Here is a 23,660-nt window from a genome sequence, read left to right as displayed (position 1 = left end):
CTTAACAAATCTGTAATATCTCCTTTTTATTGTTATTTGAGTCTCACTGTGTAGCCCTAGATATCCTGGAACTCACTATGTAGATCAGGCTGCCCATGAACTCATAGAAATCAACCTGCTTCTGTGTCCTAAATACTGCAGTTTAAGGTATGTGCCACCATGCCTGACTTTACGTTGTCAGTTTTTAAACTTCGCCAAACCAGGAGCTGGAGAGGTGGCTTGACAGTTAAGAGCATGGGCTGTCCTTATAAAAGACTCTTGTTTGTTTTCCAGGGCCCACATTTGCGGTAGGTAGTTCACAACTGCCTATTACATCCAGTCCCAGGGGAAGCTGATGCCTCTGCTCTCTTTGGGCACCTGGTATCATGTGTACCCCACCCCCAGAGACATAATTACCTTTAATCCCAGCACTCTGGAGGCAAGAAGACCTCTTGAGTTCCCAGAACAGCCAGAACTACATGGCCTGTCTCAAAGACAAAACAGAAACCATCTTTCCTGTACAGTTAATTTGTGGGTCATACACATTTTTATGTTCATGTAGATCTTAAGGTAACTGGTATGTTGGTGCTTACCTGTAATTCTAGCCAGTGTAGTAGCTCCCGAGCCCAGAATTCATGAATTTAGTCTGTGCAACAGTAAGATCCCTTTTTTGGGAAACAAAAAGAACAACACCAAACATGCTTAGATGGTCTTTTGTATGTGAGAGGTTTTGGGTCCATAGAAGGGAAGTGTGTGACAGGGATGTAGATAATGGGCCAAAAGTTCCAGCCCTTGAATGAAGGTGAAAACGAAAGCAGGTGTGTGAGATCAATTCTAGGTCTACCTTGGGAAGACAGAAGGTTTGTCTGTGTGCGTGCGTGCGTGTGTATACAGCCATGTGAGCACTGTCAAGTTTCAGAAAGGGGGAAAGGGAGTGAGAAAGCAAGATGGAGCAATAGTTAAAACCTGCACTAACCCTAATCATGTCACTGAAAATGAAGAACATAAACTTAAAAACAAGGCAGATAGCCAGGCAGTGATGGCGCACACCTTTAATCCCAGCACTTCGGAGACAAAGGCAGGTGGATCTCTGTGAGTTCAAGGCAGCCTGGTCTTGGCAAGTTCTAGGACAGCCAGAGCCACACAAAAAACCCTGTCTTGGGGGGGTGGGGGTGGGGGAGACAAGACAGTCTATGAACTGGTAATGGAGCAATGGCTTTCATCCCAGGCCATAGCCAATTCTACAGCCACCCTCGTGTCAGTCCTGAAAGGCTTTCTCTGAATTAAACTGATGCAGCCTCTCTACATTGGTCTCCTATTCCAACAGAAAGGACAGTCCTCCATCCCTAGACTCAGAAGCCTTCATCATGACAGAAGAGTTAAATAACCAGGGTGCAAAGCCACACAGACCAGGATACCAAGGAAGAGCTATTAGTGTTTGGTTAAATGGCATAGCTCCTCAGCCTCCCAAGGACTATAGGAATGAGCAATAGCTGTAAAGAGTACTCTAACAAAATAGAATTCAAATAAAATATTTTTTTTTTAAAAAGCCTTGCATTATAAGGGGAACCAGAAAGCATGGGGGGAAAATCCAACTACAAAACTTGCAATATCTAAGATATAACAGTATATTAAAAAGGATTCCTTGTAGGGGTTTTTCAGTAAAGTTCTGTGATCCGTTTGACATCTATATTAGTGACTAAAAGTACAGGCCCAACAGAACATTTTTCCCCAGTTAACCTCCTGAAATTTATTTAAGCCTTTATCCTAAGCATTATTTATCCTTAATGATATGCAAAGCCGAGGGAGGCACTATTTGCCCCCAGAGAACCACTCTTGTAAAACACCTTGTTGCACTGGCAGCAAGATGGGGGCCAGTGTAGTGTGATTGAGTCAGCAGAAAAATGCCAAAGAAAGGAGAACTCCAGAGAGGGGCTCTCCCCATGGTGAAGGTCAACTTTATGGGAGCCTCTAGTGGCTCATGTTTATAAAAGGACTTTCCAAGTGAGCCAGGAACTCTTTTACTCTTAGAGGAATCTGAAGAGGGAATAGTGAATTCATTTTTGCTCACTTTTTTCTTTTTTTTCTTTTGAGAAAGAGTCTCGTTGTAGCCCAGGCTGGCCTCAAACTTGCCATACAGCTGAGGTTAGTCTTTAACTAATTTTCCTACCTCAGCCTCCCAACTCCTGGGATTAAAGGCACATGCCACCATACCTGGTGCAATAAATTGCAATACTTATAGTCCTTTGGGGAACTTCAGAGAGCAAGAGCCCATGAACTAAGCTCATATAAGAGGGTATCAGAATTGCTTTGTTCTCCCGAACATCTTTACCATTATAGTGCCTCCTTAGATACACCTAAGACAGTAAAGCTCAGAACAGATGAGTGACTCCATGGGTTTTGTTTTGTTTTTGTTTTTTTTTTTTAATTCAGAAAAAGATAGGGGAGGAAAAAAATTAAATGTTTAAATAACTAGAAGAAAAGATCTGGGTGCTAGGACCTACCTCTTCCAGAATGGGGATTAATGGTTCAAACAAAACAAAAGGAGGAAGGGGAGGAAAAATAAATTATTCTCAATACTGTTTGGCATAATTGCATTGTTTTTCAGCTTCTCATCACAGCAGCTTCTTGAGAGAGCAGAGATGAGACAGGCAAGAACAGAACGCTGGTGCCTTGACTGCAAGATGGTTAGAGCCCTGAGAGGTTCTCCTGTAGCCCCACTCAGCGTAGCCCCTTTTTCTCTACCCAGTACATGCTGCTTTACCCCAACCCTCTAATACTCTCTCTTTGGGTGACTGTCCCCCAGCCAGGAGGCTGCTTGGTAATGTCAACTTAATTAAAAATGGGATATATTTATGTGGACACTGCAGGGAAGGGGGAGTACTTTCTGTGGCCTGAGACCATCACTGAAGCCCTTTCACCCACTGAATCTCAACCTTGACTTGGGTCGAGTCATGCAAGTAGCTTCCAGTTGTAACCCCTAATTCTTTACTCACCAGCCCGTTAGGGGCTGGAAAGTGGGTTAGAACAGGTGAGTTAAGCAGGGTAAAGGTACAGACAGGAGGAGGCATGCATGGCAGCCACCAATCTGCTCCTCCCCAGCAAAGCTCCAGGCCATCTGCAAGGCCTGCAAAGAATTGTCAAGCAAACTTGGGCAGCCATCCCTGGCAGCTTCAGGGTAACTAAAGTATAAGCCCAAAGCAAATCCTACCCCCAAGCAAGAGGCTGCCTGCTCCTCTTTGGGGTGACAAAGAAAAAGGTACATGCACAGGCAGCTGGGCTCTCCTCTCCAGCCTGCTGTCCACTGTGCTGCTCTCGCCTTAGGGCCAAAGATATAGGGGCTGTGTGTGCCTGAGTGAGCAGCAGTGTCCCTCCCGGCGGTGTCATTTTGTCTCCAAATCAACAAGAGAGCTAGAGAGAAAGCCAGGGCCAAAGGTCAGACGCTGAGAAGGTGGTGGGGGACAGTAGAAGTGAGGGCACACGTGAGAGAAGCACCTTGCAAGTGACCTGGTGGAGCTTCCTACCCCTTGCTGACACTAGTTACTGAGTGAGGCCCTAGGGAAGTTCACCCAGCGGGGGGTGAATCTAACCCCCTACTACCTGGGGAGCCACAGAATGCCCTGGAGGTCTCACTTTGGCAGGCTTCACTCACCCATCCGGGCCTAACCGAGAAATCAGCAGTCTAAGGCGCTCCTGCCAGGACCAGAACTGGCCTCTTAAAAGGTGGAAAAGAAACGCTTATCCAAAGCGGGGGGGGGGGGGGGATCGAGGCCCCGCCGCCTCCCAAGGCCATGATTGGTGGAGACAGCGGCGCCGGAAGTTCTCCTTGAGTCGCATGATTGGCTGAGAAAGAGAAGCTCCGCCCAACGGTAGCACTGATTGGTTGCTGGGATCAGTGCAGAGTCTGATTGGTGGGCGACAGCCTGTGCTCGCTGGACCGAGGCTTCACTGGTCCTGATGTGCCCTGGGCAGCTCAGTTCCCTCGGTAGACCTCGATCTTGCTGGCCTTGGCCAGCATGTCAATGATGTGGGCCTCGAAGTCGGCGTCATGCACGCCTGTCTTCCGGAACTCGCCCGCATACCGGTTGTTCTCCCAGTAGTGGTGCCAATTGCCTCGGCTGTCAGCCCCGAACCCATACACGTTCACCTGTGGGGAGGGTGACACAGGGGTCACTGGGAGTCAGGGACCTTGGTGTGGTAGTAAACCCAAGCCAGACCTAAGAACACTGACTCAGAAGGGCTGCTGCCTCTTGTGTCTTTCTCATTTGTTTCTTGCTCTTTTACAACAGGGTGCTATGTGGCCCAGGTTGGCCTCAAACGGCTCCTGGCTCAGCTGCTCCATAGCTGAGTTTACAAGTGCCACCATGACACAGCTATAATTTTAACTTTTTTGTTTCTTTGTTTTTTGAGACGGGGTTTCTCTGTGGCTTTGGAAGCTGTCCTGGAACTAGCTCTTGTATTAAATTTAACTTTTTAACGAAGTAATTTTATTATTTATTTAGGTTTTCGAGACAGGGTTTCTCTGTGTTATCCTGGCTGTCCTGGAACTCACTCTGTACACTAGGTTGGCATCAAACTCAGAGAGATCTGCCAGCCTCTGCCTCCTGAGCGCTGAGATTAAAGGTGTGCGCCACCATGCCCAACTAAGTAATTTTTTTTAGTAAAGTAAAAAAGGTAATAAAGATTTAGAAACGCAAATATACTGGAATATACTGTTTATAGTACAGATATGAGAAAACCTAACCCACACCACTGTTACTTCTCTAGACTGTCACAAACTACCTACCTCATCACACACATGTAGTGCAAAGAAGAGCACCAGCATTCCTGTGGAAGGGTACCGTCCATGATGCTCTGTCCACCTGTCATGGATGTACTTGAAGAAGGCTGGGTTGTAAATCTGGACCTGCGAGGAGAATAAGAGGCACATGAAGGGTTTGGAAGCCTAGAGATTCCAGTCAGGCTCTGAGCAGCTTCTAACAATTCCTCCGTAGTGCTATACATGGGTTTTCCTAGGTTCCTGTGGTCAGTGCTGGAGTCAGGAATAATAGCAGATGTAGATTTTGACGGTCTTGGAAGCACACTATGCAATTCCTGAGCCACAGGACTAGACACACCTTGAGTAAGCCAGCATCAAAAGAGCAGGAGGCAGGGAGCTTACCTTTTCTTTGTCCACTCGAAGGAAGGACTTCACTGGAGCATAGGTGCTGCAAGACAGAAAACAAAACAAAAAAACCCTTTCAGATGGCTCTCCAGGACCCAGCAAGACATCTGCTCCTTATGACCAAATGGTGACAGACTTACAATTTCTAGACTGATCTATTTCCATTGCATGTTCATTACTGCAGGACCTTGATCAGAAACCTTCCATGGCTTTCAGGATAAAACTGTGATCATTTAGTCAAGCCTCTGGACCTCTAATCTCAAGCTTTCTTCCCCCAAACTGCTGTGGAACTCTACAATTGGATTAGCTACCATCTCAAACTCATCATGTGTCCTGGCTAACTTTTATTCATCGACACAAGCTAGAAGCATCTGAGAGGAGGGATATAAGTCGAGAAAACATCTCCATAAGATTGGGCTATAGGGCATTTTCTCAACTAGTGACTGATGTAAGAAGGCCCAGCCCATTGTGGGTGATGCCACCCCTTGGCTGGTAGTCCTAGGTTTTACAAGAAATCCCAGCACTCAGGAGGTAGAGGCAGACAGATCTCTGTGAGTTCGAGACCAACCTGGTCTACTGAGTGAGTTCCAGGACAGCCTCCAAAAGCTACAGAGAAACCCTGTCTTGAAAAACAAAAAAGTAAAGTTGAGGCAGAGTAGACCAAATGGTTATTCAGGGCTGGGATAAGATGATTGGGTTATTGGGAGTATTACTATTTCAAAGACCTTTAGAGCATAAAGACATTCTAAAATTGTCATGTTTACAGCATTCTGAATTCATCAAAATATTATTAATGTTTAATTACATTTATTTATTTGTGTGCTGGGATACATGAGCACCACAGCATACATGTCAGACGACAACTTGCAAGAATGAGTTCTCTCCTTCTACCATGTGGGTCTTGGGAACTGAACACGGGTGTCATGTTCACACCAATTCTGACCTACTCAGGTACAAGGCACACATGTGGTTACCACATATATATATGTGTGCAGGCAAACAGTCATCCTTCTAAAATAAACACATCTGTATTTTTGGTTTTGTTTTTAAGAATCAGTAGTGGCATATCCCTGTACCCAAGAATTGTGGAGGTGGAGGCAGGAAAATTAATTCAAAACCAGCCTTGGCTATATGAGACTCTGCTTCAAGAAACACACACACACACACACACACACACACACACACACACACAAGAGAGAGAGAGAGAGAGAGAGAGAGAGAGAGAGAGAGAGAGAGAGAAAAAGCATGGGGCTAGAGAGATGGCTCAGTGGTTAAAAATGTTTGCTCCTTTTCAGAGGAGCCACCTTAAGTTCTTAGATGCACATGGCATTCCCAAACCACCTGTAACTCCAGTTCCAGGGGGATCTGATGCTGTCTTTCAACCTCCCTGGGCTCCTGCATTCATGTGGTGCACATACATACACTTAAACAAATAAATACACACTTAAAAAAAAAAAACAAGTTGGGCGGAGGTAGTGCACGCCTTTAGTCCCAGCACTCAGGAGGCAGAGGCAGGCGGATCTCTGTGAGTTCCGAGACCAGCCTAGTCTACAAGAGCTAGTTCCAGGACAGCCTCCAAAGCCACAGAGAAACTCTGTCTCGAGAAAAAAGAAAAAGAAAAAGAAAAAGAGACCAACAAAACCCATCAAACCTTTGGTAACAGGCCTTGTGATACAGACCTGTAATCCCAGCTACTAGGGAAGCTGAGGTAGAAGGATCACAAATTCAAGTTCTGCTTCAGTTCAGAGCAAGCTTAAAGCCAGTTTTATCCACTTGTCAAGACCTCCTCTCAAAGAACAGCAATAACAAACCCCTCAGTGAAATGGATTGCCCAGGGTTCCTAGCTGTGACAGAATTATGATCCCAGAGACAGTTACCAGAAAAAAAGAGCTCCACAGCCCAGAGCTGCCTCCTGTAGAGACCAACACAAACCAGATGTTTTCAAGTTTTTTGCCACCAGTACACCAAGTAGCACCAAGTAGGAAGAGACACAGAATAAGCTGTGCCCTCATCTAACCCACTGTTTTGGGCCCTCTCTTCCCACTAATTCAATTAGAGAATATTTTGAACTCATCCAGCAAAGATGCTCACAATCGGATCTGTCCTGTAGAGAGGGCGCTGGCAATCCACATTAGGTCCAGGGCCTTGAAGGGTACCAGCACGAAGCTGACATTGGCAGGCAGGTTCTTGGCACTCTCGGGGTACATGAAATGGTGGGTTGTTCGGCTGCCAACATCCTTCTCAAAGCCCACAGTTGGTGCCTGATTCATCCTGGAGAACAAAAGAGGGTGTTATGAAAAGCCAACTACCATGGAAAGTGGTATATGTGTTTTAGAGGATAATTAAGCACTCACCAAAAATGAAAATGGAAGCTGGACATGATGGCTCATGCCTATAGTCCCAGCATTTAAGAAGCTGAGGCAGGAGGATTGCCACACATTTGAGGCCATCCTGGGCTACAGAGTGACACCTGTCTCAAAATTTTAAAAATGTTTTTAATTTAATATTATTATTATTATTATTATTATTATTATTATTATTATTATCATCATCATCATTGTTTGTTTTTCGAGACAGGGTTTCTCTGTGGCTTTGGAGGCTGTCCTGGAACTAGCTCTTGTAGACCAGGCTGGTCTCAAACTCACAGAGATCTGCCTGCCTCTGCCTCTGCCTCCCGAGTGCTGGGATTAAAGACGTGCACCACCACTGCCCAACTTCAAAAGCTTTTTTTTTAAGTATAAAATGATGTAACTTTGATTCAGCAATGGTTGTTTGAGTAAAGATAAGACCATTCCATTAATCAAAGGACCGGTGGGTACATTTTGTACATTCATCAACTGAATACCATTTAGGTATCAGGGTGGAGTAGATTTCACTGGCTGGCAATAAATTCAGCGCTATTCAGTGAAGCATCCAAGCGGTGGAAAGTACCCTGATTCCTTTGTTCTTTTTTGAGACAGGATCTCATATAGCCCAGACTGACATTAAATATGCTATGGACCTAACATTGGCCTTGAACTCCTGACCCTCAAGCTTCTACCCTCCGAGTGCTGGGATTATAGATGCGTACCACTAAGTCCAAGCAAGGCTCCCATTTGGGTAAACATCTTACATCACAGTTGAAACAGCTCAAAGCATGAGCCTACTGGTCCTGTTTTCTGCCGGCCGTTTATGCAGGCATTTCTGTCACCTGAGGATGGAGTACCTTGTAGCATCATGACCAACACAGTATGGTGACCACATGCTCTGCTCCTTAGAGATGGCTAAGAGGGAGGAACAGTCTCCAGGTACCTCCCTAGCCTTCATGCCAGCTATATGAAACCATTACAACTGTCCCTGTCAGAGTGGCTGACACCATGAGCTGGGCTGGGTGTAGGCTTCCTTTGCCACAGGCACCTCTACTGTTTTCCTCCTGCTCCTCTCCCAGAAGCAGAAGTGTCAGAGAAGGTATGGAAGCATTATCCCAGTTGCCTGTGGATAGAAAAGGCAAGGATGTAGAAGAATTTGGCTGGTGATGCCAGACTGGGCTGATGCTGGGATCCAGATTTACACTTGTGAGGACCTAAGATGCAAACTTTATCTTACCAGAGACTAAAAGACCAAAGCTCTGAAGATAAAAAGGCTGTGACTATCCAATATTAGGAAAAAAAGCAAAGAAAGAAGGGCATTTGGAGAAGGCAGCAGAGCACTGGGAGGACATAGGTGACTATGATCAAAATAAATTATATACACGTGAAAAATATCATAATGAAACTCATTATTATTTTGTGTGATAGGGGTAGACTATGGTTGCCCCAGGCTGGCTTCTAAAGGCCTACTGCCTGCTTTCTTCACTGTAGCCAGAGGTCTCAAGAAGGCTCTCTTAAACCTAGCAGTGAGATCATCTACTTCTCACCCCTACGTTTCTTTCACTTGTCTTCCACCCATTCCAGGCCCCAGTCAGCAAGGGACTGGGAATGAAGTTGCAAAATAAAGTTCAAGATGATGTTTCATAGCCTCCACAGGAATGAGAAGAAACGTGGCATTCTTTTGGAGGCTGATTCATTCTAGATAAAGTCATGCCCTGGAAAGGGGCCAGAGGATGACATGGATCTCTGGGACGTGGAGCCATGCATTCCAGAAACCTCTCTGTTCCTAGCTGCCTTCAGCAGCCAAAAAGACATGGGGCAGGGTAGATTACACTTTACTTAGAGCACATAGTATCTGGCTTTCTCATCTTATCTATGCTTACAGCATGCCTATATCACCAGACAAGGGTTAGAGGCGACAAGATAAGCTCAATTCCAGTTGGGGTTATCAACTGAGATTAAAAGAATTTACAGGAGATGGCTGGAGATGAGGAAACAGAGAAAAAGTTAGAGCTATATTTCACTGTAATGCTCTCCCTCATTCTGGGGTGGAAGGCTTCCCTTGTTGGTTCCAAACCAAGAGAAGCCTGTAAGCAGCCACCTCTGCTGCCATCTGGCTCTTTATATAGACCCCAGACAGCCAACTACCATCAGGGTCACCCTTTCTACAAAGCAGTTCTAGGGCCCACTCCAGAGACCACATCTGACCTTGCCTCACGTGAAAGAGAATCTGTAGATATGTCTGCAGCTAGGACACCCATGTCCTAAGTAGCCACTGCTTTTGGATCTGCAGGCTTTGACCCCAGGGGCTTCCCAATCATGGGAACCTACTGATAGGGTTGCTCAGAGAAGCAGGTACTCAGGCATCTGAGAGTGGCCTTGGAGAAAGGAAGCAATGGAAGCCTCAATTCCTAATATGAGCCACCTTCTCTCAGTAGAGATTTCTTCTGCCTGCTTCCAGCTTCCCTCCCTTTAAAGCATCAGCAAGTGGAGGATGAAGATAACCCAAGTGGCTCTGGCGTTCTGGGTGGAATTCAGTATTCTCCTATCTCCCTATCCATCATGAGGAAGATCTTGCAAAAAAAAATATATATATATATATATATATATATATATATGGAAAGCCTCAGAGACATATTGCTGTGTTGGTGTTGCTATGGAGACAGCAACAGTTTCTAAGACAAAGGCCTTCTGCCTCCTGGGAAATCTGGTCTTTCTGCAATGCTCATCCTAGGAGATGCTTAGGAGAAACCTGGCATTTCAGCATTTTATTTATTCATTCATTCACGTGTGTGTGCACTCACCTGTGCACGTAGAGGCTAGGAGCTGACAATGGGAGTCTTCCTCTCTGGCTTTCTGCTTGATTTGTTTGCGTGTGCCTGCCCACATGTCATGGTACACGTGTGGAGGTCAGAGAACAGAGTCTGGGTGACAGTTCTCACCCGAGACAAGGTCTCCTTCCCATTGTGTCGGCAGGGACAATGGGTGCTAAAGGCTCTGGAGAGTGTCTCTGCCCCTCAGCTCCCTTTAGGGAAGCACTGGGATTAAAGAAGCCTAAGGTATAGTGTCTGGTTTTTATATGGGCTCTGAGAATCCAAATCCAGGTTGTCAGGGCTGCTCAACAAGTGCCTTTATCTACTGAGCAGTCTCCCCAATACCCACCTCATTTTTTTTAGACAGGGTTTCTTCTTGAAACTTGAGCTTACCATTTTAGCTAGACTGACTGAGCAGCAAGTTCCCCAGGGTCTATCAATTCCAACACACCAGCACTGGGATACAGGAGCATGCAGCAATACCCAGCTTCTACATGGGTGTGTATGTACCTGAACTCTGGTTCTGGTGCTTGCATAACAAGCTCTGTACAACCTGAACTATCTCCCTAACCCTGTTTACTTGTTTCTGAGACACAGTCAGGGAGGGGTTCACACATCTCAGGTTGGCTTTGAACTTACTAGGTAACCAAAGATGAGCTTGAACTGCCCCCCCCAGGCGGTTTCTCTGGAGCCTATCGTGGCACTTGCTCTGGAGACCAGGCTGGCCTCGAACTCACAGAGATCCACCTGCCTCTGCCTCCCGGGTGCTTGGATTAAAGGCATGTACCACCAACACCCAGCAAGCTTGAACTTCTTTATCTTCCTACCTCTATATAGGTAGGTGTGTGCTGCCATGCCTAGCTTACACATTGCTGAGGCTTAAACCCAGAGCCTTTGTACATCCTAGACTCTACCAACTGGACAATATCCCCAGCATGAGGTTTTGGATTTTTTTTTTTTCTAAGACAGAGTCTCACTATGTAGCCATGGCTGTTCCAAACTCAGAGATTCACCTGTTTCTGCCCTCCAAGTATTTGGATTAAAGGCATGGGCTCCTGTGCCTGGCTTTGAGATGTTTTTAAGCCAGGAATTTACTACAGCAGTTATGTCTGGCCTTGACTCAGCCTCCAGAAAGCTGAGATTCATAAATGTGTGCTACCATGCCCACCTCCCCCTTTCTTAAAGATAAGTTGATTTAGTGTACTGCAAGGACAGTAAAAGGGGCAGTAACAAGAATACCTCCTGCTAGTAATATTTTTCTTTTAAAAATATTTATTATAATTTTAAATTACATGTGATATATATACATATATATACATATATATGTATATATACACACACATACATATATATGTATACATACACACACACACACATATATATATGTATATACACACACACACACACACACACACACACACACATACACGCACACACACATACATACACACATGGCTGTAGGTGTGTGCATGTGACTACAGGTGCCCATAGAAGCCAGAGGTGTCAGATACCCTGGTGTTGAGTCACTGGCAGTTGTGAGTCATGTGACATGGGTACCAGGAAATGAATTTGGGTCCTTTGTGAGAGCAGTATGTATTCTCAACCACCAAGTCATGTCTCCAGTCCCAGTAACTTTTACAAGGTTCTTCTAACACCAAAGAGAAGTAGGAGTATGCCACTGAGCTTGGTTTGTGTAGTGCTCAAGACTAACCCTACCGTTCTGTGTGTGCCAGGCAACTGGGCTATACATGTCTAGCCTCCCAAATTTATATTTTGTGGGTTTTAAAAAATATTTATTTTTATTCTCAGTGTTGCAACTGCATGGGCGAATATGTAACAGTTAAGTGTCACGCCCATACAGTATTGGGTCCCCTGACACCAGAGTCACAGATGACTCTGAGCTGCCACAGAAGTGCTGGGACCCAGACTCTGGTCCTCTGCAAGGACAGCAAGTGCGCTTCCTGAGCCACCTCTACAGCCCCCAAAATTTATATTTTGAACACTTCGTCCACGCCCAGCCTGGAAAAACTAGGGAGAGACCAAGCCTATAAACTGAAGCTTCTGGGAGCTGGTATCCCTTAGCACACCGGGCACCCGCACTTGTACCTTATCAGAAAAGGCCAAAGAAGACTGGCAAGATGACTCAGTGGGTAAAAGAACTTGGCACCAAGGCTGAAAACCTGAGTTTAATCCGTGGGACCCAGGAGGTGGAGGGATTCCTGTAAGCTGTCCTCTGGCACCCCAAGGACGCTTCATGGGTTGTGTTCCCCATTCCCTGCCTGGTTTCCTGAGAGCTCACCTCATGATAAAGTTATGGCCGTCCACATCTTGCCCATAGCCAGAGCCCCGAAGGTTGCCTGAGTTTCCCACCACAGCACAGCGCCGGCACTGTTGGGGATCCCGGAAGCGGTAGGGGTTCTCGCCAGGCACGATCTGAAACAGCTTCTCCAGCACCTCATTGGTGTTGTGTGACTTGAATTGGGGTTGCAGCATCTGGGCAAGGGAGACGGCTGTGAGGATAGAGAGATTCACCCCTTCAAACCTCCCCTGTAGCAGACCTCCCTCCCCAGGCACCGAGGGACGTCTCCTCTCTCAATGGCAGCAAAGTTTTGATTCCCAGTCAGTCTCACTATTGAGAGACCAATACTCAGTACCCTGCCAGTCACGGGCTGCTCCTCCAATGCTCTCAAGAGACTTGGGGTGGGGGGGTGGGGTGTCAAAGTGCTATTTGAGGCATTTTGGAGGGGCTTGTAGGCCTGGGTCATAAAGCAGTGTAATGTCCTTGAGGGAATCTTTTCCAATCTGTGTCCTGGGGGCACCTGTGGGACATGTCTGTAGCCACTCTGAACCCTCTAGGAAGCACAGGGAGTTCATTTAAAAAAAGAAAAACAGTAGGTAAGTTCCTCCAAAGCCAGGAGGTTGGAACAAAGTGGCTCCCTCTGCCCCTTATCAAGGGCTGGCACCCAAACTGCTTATGATCAACAAAGACTCCATGTAGCTGAGGTGAGCTTTGAACTCCTGATCCTCCCGTCTCCACCTCCTAAGCATTGTATTTTGTTAGAGACAGTACATAGTCCAGGCTGGTTTTGACCTTGCTTTGTAACACGGGCTGGCTCTGACCAAACAGTGATCCTCCTGCCTCAAATTCCTGAGTGCTAGGATTATAGATGTATACCACCATACCCTGCCACAGTTCAGTGCTCAGTGGGGCAAATGACACACAGGAGCAAAGGAAATGGGGCATACAGCAAACAAAAGATCATATACCTACCAAAAAAAAAAAAAAAAAAAAAAAAAAAAAGGAAATCCATGAGTCAGTGACGTCTCAGGAAGTGAAGGCACTTGCTGCAAGACTGGTGACCACTACTCAAGTCTTAGGACCAACACAGCTGGAGAAAATTGACTCTGATCTCCATACATGTGATGTGACATGCACATACACACATACAGAGAGAGGAGGGGAGATAGGGGGAAGAAAGGGACAGAGGGAGGTAGTTTTTAAAAATCCAGTCAACCAGCCAGGCAGTGGTGGTGCACACCTTTAGTCCCAGTACTCGGGAGGCAGAGGCAGGGGGATCTCTGTGAGCCTGGTCTACACTGCTGTAGACTGAGGTGTAGTCCCATGGGTTTGTGGGCAAACAAACAGGAGCTGCTCAGGGAACCAAAGACTTTTCTGGAGCAGAAGCCTAGCTCTGAGACAAGAATTCTCAACTTTATGGCCAGAGAGGGAACAGGAAGAAGTGTGGGTTGAGAAACATAGTGTCTAAACAGCCTCTGAGTTCCATCCCTATGACTGGAGACCTGTCTCGTCCTCTGGGAATCCACCCCTGCTCAGAGTCCTGGTCTGGCTCTACGAGGCCACCCCTGAGACTACGATGGCAGACTATGAGACACTGGACACTTTCTGAACCTTGATTTTCCTCATACAACAAAGATTGTAGTTGTGAGTGACAGGCAGGACTCTGCTACAAGAAGGGGTGATGGAAGCCGGGTGGTGGTGGCACTTGCCTTTAATCCCAACACTTGAGAGGCAGAGGCAGGTGGATCTCTGTGAGTTTGAGGCCAGCCTGGTCTACACCAGCCTGGTCTACAGAGCAAATTCCAGGACAGGCTCCAAAGCTACAGAGAAACCCTAAGCCTTTCTCAAATAAGACAAAATAACAACAACAGCATAAAAAGGGCTGATGGAGCTCCTGCTCCACAGATACTAGTCTTGGAGGAATCTAACAGCCTGGGCCGTTAAACAGGTTCTGGGCAGCTGTCTTGATAAATGTGGCCATATAACCTCATATCCCTGAAAAAGGAGGAGAGTCATCTTGCTTCCATTCTGGCTAGAGGAACAGGGACCAGGAACAGATTGCCCATGCCAGGGAAAGCAGGCAGCCTACAGGCCCCATTCTTGGCTCAGGAGGTAGCCAGATGGCCCTGTAGAGCCTGGGAAGAGAGGCTCCAGAGATGATGGGGGCAGGTGGAGGATATAAAGGTCTTGGGACCTAGGAAAATAGGAATGGGCCTGTTATAGGCTCTTCTGAGGCTCCTCAGCTTCCACCTCCCTTAGCATTAGAGGGTTACAATGCTCTCTCCCAGCCCCAAACAGTCTTCTCCAGCAACTGTAAGGAACCAAAAATGACTCTTGAAGTGTTTATAATTACTCTGAGTCAACATTTAGTAATAGGATATTCAGTCTTTTGTTTTGTCTGTTTGTTTTTCAAGACAGGGTTTCTCTGTGGCTTTGGAGGCTGCCCTGGAACTAGCTCTTGTAGACCAGGCTGGTCTCAAACTCACAGAGATCCACCTGCCTCTGCCTCCCTAGTGCTGGGATTAAAGGTGTGCGCCACCAACGCCCGGCAGGATATTCAGTCTTAAAATCCATATTTCTGGCTGGGCGGTGGTGATGCATACCTTTAATTCCAGCACTCGGGAGGCAGAGGCAGGTGGATCTCTGTGGGTTCTAGGCCATCCTAGTCTACAGCGTGAGTTTCAGGAAAGCCAGAGCTACACAGAGAAACCCTGTCTAAAAAACAAAAACAAAATAAAATTCATACTTCTGGGCTAGGGAGATAGCTTAGTAAAAAGTGCCTGTTGTGCAAACAATAAAAGCCTGAGTTCAGATTCCAGCACCTATGTAAAAGCCAGATTGGGCCCGTGTGCTTTATTTAATCCCAGCACTCTGGAGACAGAGGCAGTCAGATCTCTTGTGAGTTCAAGGCCAGTCTGGTCTACATAGTGAATTTCAGAACAGCCAGAGTTACACAATGACACCTGCCTCAAAAATGAACAACAAAAATAAGGTCGTCACAACCTCTGGCTTCCACAAGCATAATACTACATGCTTACACACACATAAAACATGCACAGCAGCCAGGCATTGGTGGCACACGCCTTTAATCCCAGCACTCGGGAGGCAGAGGCAGGCGGAGCTCTGTGAGTTCGAGGCCAGCCTGGTCTCCAGAGTGAGTGCCAGGAAAACATCCAAAACAATACAGAGAAACCTTGTCTCGAAAAACAAAACAAAAAACATGCACAGCACATATAGGGGCTGGAGAGACGGCTCAGCGGTTAAGAGCACTGGCTGCTCTTCCGGGGAACCCAGGTTCAATTTGCAGAACCCATATGGTGGCTCACAAATATCTGTAACTCCAGTTCCAGGGGATCCAAAGCCTTCTTCTGGCCTCTGAGGGCACCAGGTACACAAGTGGTACACAGAAATACATGCACACAGAACATCCATTCACATATCTAAAATTTTTTTAAATTGTCAAAAGCATGTACACTGTGCACACAAAACCGGGCTTCCAGTGTCTAATGAGAGGCTAGAGGAAGGCAGGCAAAATGACTGAGTGAGGAATGGAGCTCACTGCACACCTGGCAATCTGAGTTCAATCCCTGGGACCCATGTAAAGATAGAAGAAAGCACCAACTCCACAAAGTTGCCCTCTGACCTCCACATGTGCACTCTGGCACCTATACGTCAATCGCCACATCATACATGTACACATGCATGTACACACACACACACACACACACACCACAAACAACAATAATTGTGGGAAAAGAAGACATTGGAGGAGGGAGTAGCAGGAGCCTCTTGCTGCAGCTGTGGCCCTCACTCACTTTCCCCCTCGGACCGCTGTTGCCATTTGTGCTGCCTACGTAGGCCAACAGCATTTTTGGGGTGTACACTGGACTCCTATAAGCACCACAAATAGTAGTTCTCGCTCCTCCCAGATCAAAGCTCACTGTGCTGCCAGCAAGCTGTGATCCAAGTATACAGCTCAGACCGGATGGGCTTCCCACTCTGTCAGGGTGCTGAGAGTCATGAGATAGACAGCCCAAGTCCAAAAGGGGGCTGTCAGAGCGGCTCCAAAATGAACTGATTCTGGAAAGGAGGCAGCAAAAGGAAAGCAGAGGGGGCCACAGTTCTTACCATCCACCACCTTTGGACATCCGGGGGGAGATTCATGTTATCTCTGGTCCAGACAGGTGAGATGTTACTGTCAAAGTGGCTATCAAACCAGTCAGAGGTGCCGGCATCACCCATGCAGCGACTGCAGGCACAACTTTTCCCCGAAAGCCCCTCCTTGCCAAGGCGCTGTAGTCCGGTATAGCCTGGCACCAGCTTCACCCGGTGTGTTCCGCCCAGGGCCCCCGAGTCCAGGTAGGGCAAGGTGGCCATGCTGTGGTGTGAGTAGGTGAAGAGCAAGGACATGATGAACACCAGCAGGAAGGCCACAGAGAGGAACCACACCCGCAGGGAGCACTTCATCGTGCTGGCCACGGGGCGGCTGTCACCGTGGCCAATCCTTTCCCAGCCCACTGTGGGGCCAGCCACGGTGCAGCCTGCTTCTTTTGGCAGCACTTGTAAAGGGCATAGGGGCACGAGGTGGGGCAGGGGACCCTTGCCACACCCTCCCTCAAAAAAGGAGAACGCCCGTCTACAGAAGAAGCCCCCCGCCCTCCCCCCCGTCCCTGAGCCACTGGAACCTCTGCTTAAGGCTTCATCAGGTCTCTCAGTCACTAGCTGGGCCACAAAGGCTCTGCTTCTCCTGCCACCCTGTCAAGGCAGAGGTCAGTCCATCCCAGCCCTCTAGTCCCTTGTGACTGCCGGCTGCCAGCTCCAGGGACCCCCCTCTTTGGCGGCTTGAAAAGGTCCAGTCTGGAACAGTCGGGGTCCTTGTGGCTCATGAGCAGACACTAAGGCAGCCCCTCCTCCCCAGCAGTGGGGAAGTCCTGGAACTCTGATCACAGCAGAGAGCACACGGGCTTCAGGGGGCCTGCATTCCATGCAAGAGTCCTCTTCACACTCACGGGCTCTCCTGGCCTGACTCCTTGGCCTGGGGAAAGGAGCCCCACCTGAGACCAGAAAGAAAACCAATAATCTTTCTGGGCATCAGGAAACTGCTGCAAAAACCAAGGCCTTCCTCTCTGTAGCTTCTGTCCTGCTGCTTCCCATCAGCGGGGCTGGTCCTCTTGCCTGGTGATTGCAGCCCCAGCTGCAGCTGCACAGCGGATCACAAAGCACCTACTCCTGCTGTGGGGTCCTCTGGAGCTGGGAACAGCTGCTGCTCAGCAAGGTGCTGCGTCTAAGCCATGTGGGTCAGCAGAGCTTGAATGAGCTCCTCACCAGGCTCCCTGGAACTGCCAACCTCGGCAGGGCAGCTGTCCTGCCCACCCCTGCTTCTGGGGTGAGGCTGTCCTGCCCTTGGCTCCTGCCAGCAGTAATCCCGTCAGGCTCTTCCTCACCTGTTAGGTGCCAGGTTGCCACAGCATGACCCTGAAATTCAGAGAGGAAAAGAATATGCAGATAAGACAGCAGGAACACACATGCGTGCACGTGCGCGTATGCGCGCGTGCGCACACACAGATACACACACACACACACACACACACACAGAGTCTCTGTCTCTCACACATACACATATACTCACCCCACACACACACAAGCTTGCCCACACACTCACATTCACCCTCTCTGTGTCTGTCTGTCTGTCTGTCTGTCTCTCTTTCTCTCTCTCACACACACACACACACACACAAAGACACAGACACAAACACACACACACACACAGACACAAACACACACACACACACACACACACACACACACACACACAGACATACACACATAGCCCCTTTCTGTCTCTCTCACACACAAAGACACACACACACCCCCTCTCTCTGTCTCTCTCTCACACACACAAAGGCACAGACACACACATACACACTCATTTGCTTGCCCATCCACTCACCCTCTCTGTCTGTCTCTGTCTGTCTGTCTCTCTCTCACACACACACACATACACAGGCCCCACCCATGATCTCAGAGGGGTCAAGGCCGGCAGGAAAGGAGATAGATACTCCTTAACAAAAAGGTAGACGAAAGAAAGGGTTCTCTCCTGGAACCATCCATAGACAGCATCACTTTGCCTAACCCCCAGCCTGGAAGAACTGAGTTAGTGCAGCACCTTCATTAATTAGCCTGAGAATAAACAAGGAGTATGCTAATTTCCCCAGGGTCTGATGGCAAGGGCTGACACGCTCAGTTTGGAAAGCCTTGTCCAGCTTTGTGTAGTTACTTTCAGGCAAAACTGAGGAGAAATTGGCCCAGAGAAGATGACAAGGTCTGGGAATAATGGCATCCCCCACATAATGCTCTCAGAAAACTTCTAGTGTGCGTGGGAAGCTGGCAGGGACTTGTCCGTGATCTCTCAGGTGTGGATTGTACAGGCAACATTTCTGATTGGTCCATTGAACCATGACCGATCCTTCCTGCTCTGCTGCTCACGGAAAGCATGTCAGGAGATGGGGTTTCTGGCTTCAGAACCACCACCAACTAACCCCATGGGGAGTTTCCTTCATCTGTGTATTATGGACAAAATGAGCTCCAAGAGTCCAACAGCCCAAGGCTCCACACTGCCTAGCAGACAATAGGGAGAGGAGGCCATTTACAGAGCTGTTTGAGTACTGGCCTGAAGGAAAGGGGCTTGAATCCACACTAAGGGAACCCCTTAAACCTTCTCTTCAAATTGCCAGCCAGAGTAAGTTGTGACATGATCCTGGGTCTCTCATTCACTTTTCCTTATTGAAAGCTCCAGCCAGACATTCTAGGGTTCTCTGGCTGCTGCTAGCTGCAGGCTGTCTGAGGATCTGTGTTTAAAAAAAGATGCCAGCTAGAACAGCAGCCTGCAGCCCCAGAAGAAAGGAGCAGGAAGATAAGGAGCTGGCTGAGGGTTGTTTAGTAGTGAATCGGAGGAAACAAGATGGTTCAGTAGAAGAGTTTGCACAAGTCTGACGGCCTTCGTTCAGTCCCTGGAACTCACTTCAAGAAGAATGGTCTCTACAAAGTTTTCTTCTGATCTCATGTGAGTGACATGTGCCCCCACCCCCATCACACACGCAAAGAGCAGTTTAAAGGGGGGGGGGGATTCTAGAGAGACGGCTCAGTGGTTAATAATACTGTCTGCTTTTCCAGAAACCCAGTCCAGTTCCGACCAGCCACAGGGCAGCAGCTCACGATCATCTGTAACTCCTTTTCTAGAGGATCCATTGCCCTCTTCTGGCCTCCTTGGGCACCAGTCATACACAAGATGCACAGACATACATGTGGACAAAATCCCCATACACAGAAAATAAAAATAAATAAATCTTTAAAAAAAAAATCCCCAGCTCCCTCAGTTTGTAACGACTCAAATTGCTTCAGTAAAGCTAAACCCCAGAGCCACCAAGGACTGGTTATTAGCACAATACAACAGGGAAGATGTTACTGTAGATGGGGAAAATGATGCTTACAGATGTGAAAGTACTTGCTGAAGGCCATGACCCGATGAGCGGCAGAGAGTTCTGAGACCTGGTCTGACTCCAAAACCTGAGAAGAGCCAGAGTGCTGAAAGAAGCCTGTGAGCCAGGGCAGATGCAAAGGCTCATGGGAGAAAGGGAAGGACAGAGGTGCTGAGATAGCTCAGAAGGTAAAAGCACTTTCTTCCTTGCCTGCTGACCTGACTTCAATACCTGGGACACACATAGTAGAAGGGAAAGAGCCAACTGCCTTAAGTTGTCCTCTGATGTCCACATACACACACAAATAATTAAATGTAATTTTTTGAAGCTTCAAGCTAGGCATGAAGGTACATGCCTATAATCCCAGCTCTTGGGACATAAAGGCAGGAAATTTTTTTGAGTTTAAAATCATTATGGTACCTTAAATAATGGCTGGCATACGCTCATATATTCAAATGCTTAGTCACCAGGGAATGGTACTATTTGAAAGGATTAGAAGGGTTAGGAGGTGTGGTCTTATTGGAGGAAGTCTGTCAATGGGGGCAAGCTTTGAGGTTTCAAAAGCCCAAATCAAGCCCAGTGTCTCTCCCTCGGTCTGTGGATCAGGATGTAGCTCTCAGCTACTACTCCAGTGCCATGCATACTGTCATGCTCCCAGCCATGCTGATAATGGGCTAAACCTCTGAGACTCTAAGTGAGTCCCCAATTAAACGCTTTCTTTTATAAGAGTTCCCTTGGTCATATCTGTTCACAGCAACAGAACAGTGACTAAAGACAAACCACCTTCCGCTGCATAGCAAGTTTGAAGGTAGCCTGGGAAAAATAAGAACAAAAAAGAAGGGGGCTGGAGAGATGGCTCAGAGGTTAAGAGCACTGACTGCTCTTCCAGAGGTCCTGAGTTCAATTCCCAGCAACCACTTGGTGGCCCACAACCATCTGTAATGAGATCTGGTGCCCTTTTCTGGTGTGCAAGCATGCATGCAGATAACTGTATACATAATAAATTTAAAAAATCAAAAAAAAAAAACAAGCTGGGCAGTGGTGGCGCACGCCTTTAATCCCAGCACTCGGGAGGCAGAGGCAGGTGGATCTCTGTGAGTTCGAGACCAGCCTGGTCTACAAGAGCTAGTTCCAGGACAGCCTCAAAAGCCACAGAGAAACCTTGTCTAGAAAAACAAAAACAAAAACAAAAAAACAAAAAGAAAACACCACCAGGCTGGAGACATGGCTCGGGTGGTAGGGTTCTTGACTAGAATGTATGAAGCCCTGGGTTCCATGTTCAGAACTGCACGAGCCATGGTGGTGTATATCTATGGTTCCAAGCACTCATGAGGTAGACCAGGAGGATTAGAAGTTCACGGTTATTCTTGACTAGAAAGCAAGGTTAAGCCCCAGTTTGGGTTACACGAGCCCATGCCTCAAACAACAAAACACCCAAAGCTTCCCTCACATGCCTTATCTAAGGTTCCTGAATTGACTCCAGGGAGACCCCCAAACACTGGCTCAAATGAGCTTCTTCAAATGCTTACTGGTTCATGAAGAAGATTACACCTTAAAGTAGACTTTGGCTGAACAGGCTGAAATGGGAAACCGACCTATTGTATCTTTCAGGGTCTCCCTTTGCCCACATCCTCGCCCAACATCTAAGGAAAATAATTCAGTTTTGTAGAGTCCTGTTTCTAGCGTCTATGATCTGAAGAGAGCCATTCACAGGGTAGGAGGCCCTAGGTGGCAGTGACTTTGTAGGGTGAGTGCCTGAAGGAATGATGCCCAATCCCTCACAGAAAGTCCATGACTATCCCCACATAAAATGTAAGAAATGGGAGTGTGGGTGTGGTGGCATATGCCCGTAATCCCAGCACTTGAAAGGCAAAGGCAGGAGAACCATGAGTTCAAGGCTACCATAAAAAGAGAGGGCCTCAAAAACAAAGCTAGGTGTGATGGCACACACTTTTAATCCCAGCACACAGGAAGCTGAGACAAGTGGATCTCTGTGAGTTCGAGGCCACTATGATCTACAATAGCAAGTCCTGGCCTGCCAGGGCTACATAGCAAGAACTTATCTAAAAAAATAAACATTTTGATTGCTAGAAACTCATCTCCTCTCTGTCTTTCCTCCTAGGAAACCTCAGCTTCTCCAAGGAGTCTATGCCATGGGCTTCAAATGACCATCTAAGATCCAGGAGAAAGTTCTCTTTTCTATTGGTTCCTGCCAACACACTATAGCAGCCAACTCCTGCCTTCATGGAGGTAACAGCCAAACTTGACCAAAGGTGGTGCCCTAGAGGCTCAGTCATTATCTTGAGTAAGAGACCAGAGGCCCCTCAAGATGGCTCAGTGCTCTATGGTAAAAGTGATCCCTATAACCCTGAAAAGATGGAAAGAAACAACTCTACAAAGTTTTCTCTGGGCTCCACTTAAGAGGTCCTTAAAAGGTTTTGTCTTGGGACTGGAGAGATGGCTCAGCAATTCAGAGCACTTGGCTGCTCTTCCAAAGAACCTGAGTCCTATTCCCCGCATCTACTTTGTGGCTCACAGCTATCTGTAACTCCAGTTCTAGACGATCTGATGCTCTCTTCTGGCTGACCCATGTTTTATTTTTGTCCTAAATTACACTGTGGGTCACAGTACAAGTGTGAAGGTCAGAGAGCAACTTGCAAAGAGTTGGATTTCTTCTTCCACTGTGTAGTTCCTACAGATGAAATTCAGGTGATTGAGGCTTGGCAGAAAACACTTTTACCTGCTGATCCATCTTGCCAGGACCTACTATTGTTGGTTGTTTATTTATATGAGTGTTTTGCCTGCATGTATTGCCTGGTGTCTGTGGAGGCCAGGAGAGAGCATCAGATCCCCTGAAACAGGAGTTACAGACAGTTATGAGTGCCAGTTAGGTGCTGGGAACTGAACCAAGATCTTCTGCAAGAGCAATAAGTGTTCTTAATTACTGAGCCATCATGTCCCCAGTCAGAAGAGGGCATCTTGTTATTGTTTTTACTCTTTCTTTGTGGGGGGTGTTTTCAAGACAAGGTTTCTCTGTGTAGCCCTGGCTGTCCTAGAACTTGCTCTGTAGACTAGGCTGGCCTCAAACTCAAGAGATCCGCCTGCCTCTGCCTAGGATTAAAGGAATGCACCCCCACTGTCTGGCTGCCCTTAACCTTCTTGCCACCATATCTCACTGTATTTTTTTTTCATTTTGAAAAGGATTTTTATTATTTATTTGTATGTGTGTGGCTATGTACACATGCAAGCAGGTGCCCAGGGAGCCAGGAAAAAGTGTCAGACCTTTGGACCTGGGGTTACAGATGTTGTAAGTTACCAGATGTGGTTTCTGGGAACCAAACTCAGGTCCTCTGGAAAATCAGCAAGTGCTGTTAACAGCTAAGCCACCTCTCAGCCCCTTCTTTTCATTTTATGAGGCAGGGTCTTGTTATGTAGCCTGGGCTGGTCTCAAACATGCAGTACTCTTTCTACCTCTCCTCCCAAATGCTGGGGTTACAGGTATGAACCACCACAACTGGGTGGTTTCCTCGTTTTTTCTCCCATTGTCCATTTTACTTATATATTTATTCAAATGTTTTT

At 47.3% G+C, this 23,660-nt stretch overlaps 1 protein-coding gene across 1 annotated transcript in view; it reads right to left on the bottom strand.

Annotated features, from left to right (window-relative positions):
* Positions 1-2,382: 2,382 nt before the first annotated feature.
* St3gal2 (ST3 beta-galactoside alpha-2,3-sialyltransferase 2) overlaps positions 2,383-23,660 on the bottom strand; it is a 49,305-nt gene continuing 28,027 nt past the window's right edge. Inside the window, exons 2-7 of the mRNA XM_027406017.2 lie at positions 16,732-18,078; positions 12,604-12,797; positions 7,235-7,414; positions 5,141-5,186; positions 4,766-4,885; positions 2,383-4,126 (exon numbers count right to left, since the gene is read on the bottom strand). Of these exons, the coding sequence (XP_027261818.1) occupies positions 3,953-4,126; positions 4,766-4,885; positions 5,141-5,186; positions 7,235-7,414; positions 12,604-12,797; positions 16,732-17,070 (1,053 nt within the window). The 5' untranslated portion in view covers positions 17,071-18,078 and the 3' untranslated portion in view covers positions 2,383-3,952. The remainder of the gene's footprint in view (positions 4,127-4,765; positions 4,886-5,140; positions 5,187-7,234; positions 7,415-12,603; positions 12,798-16,731; positions 18,079-23,660) is intronic.

Source organism: Cricetulus griseus, chromosome 3 (genome assembly GCF_003668045.3).
Source record: "Cricetulus griseus strain 17A/GY chromosome 3, alternate assembly CriGri-PICRH-1.0, whole genome shotgun sequence".
Classification (NCBI taxonomy): domain Eukaryota; kingdom Metazoa; phylum Chordata; class Mammalia; order Rodentia; family Cricetidae; genus Cricetulus; species Cricetulus griseus.
The sequence above is the reverse complement of the archived record's forward strand: the minus strand, read 5'-3'. Positions and strand labels throughout refer to the sequence as shown.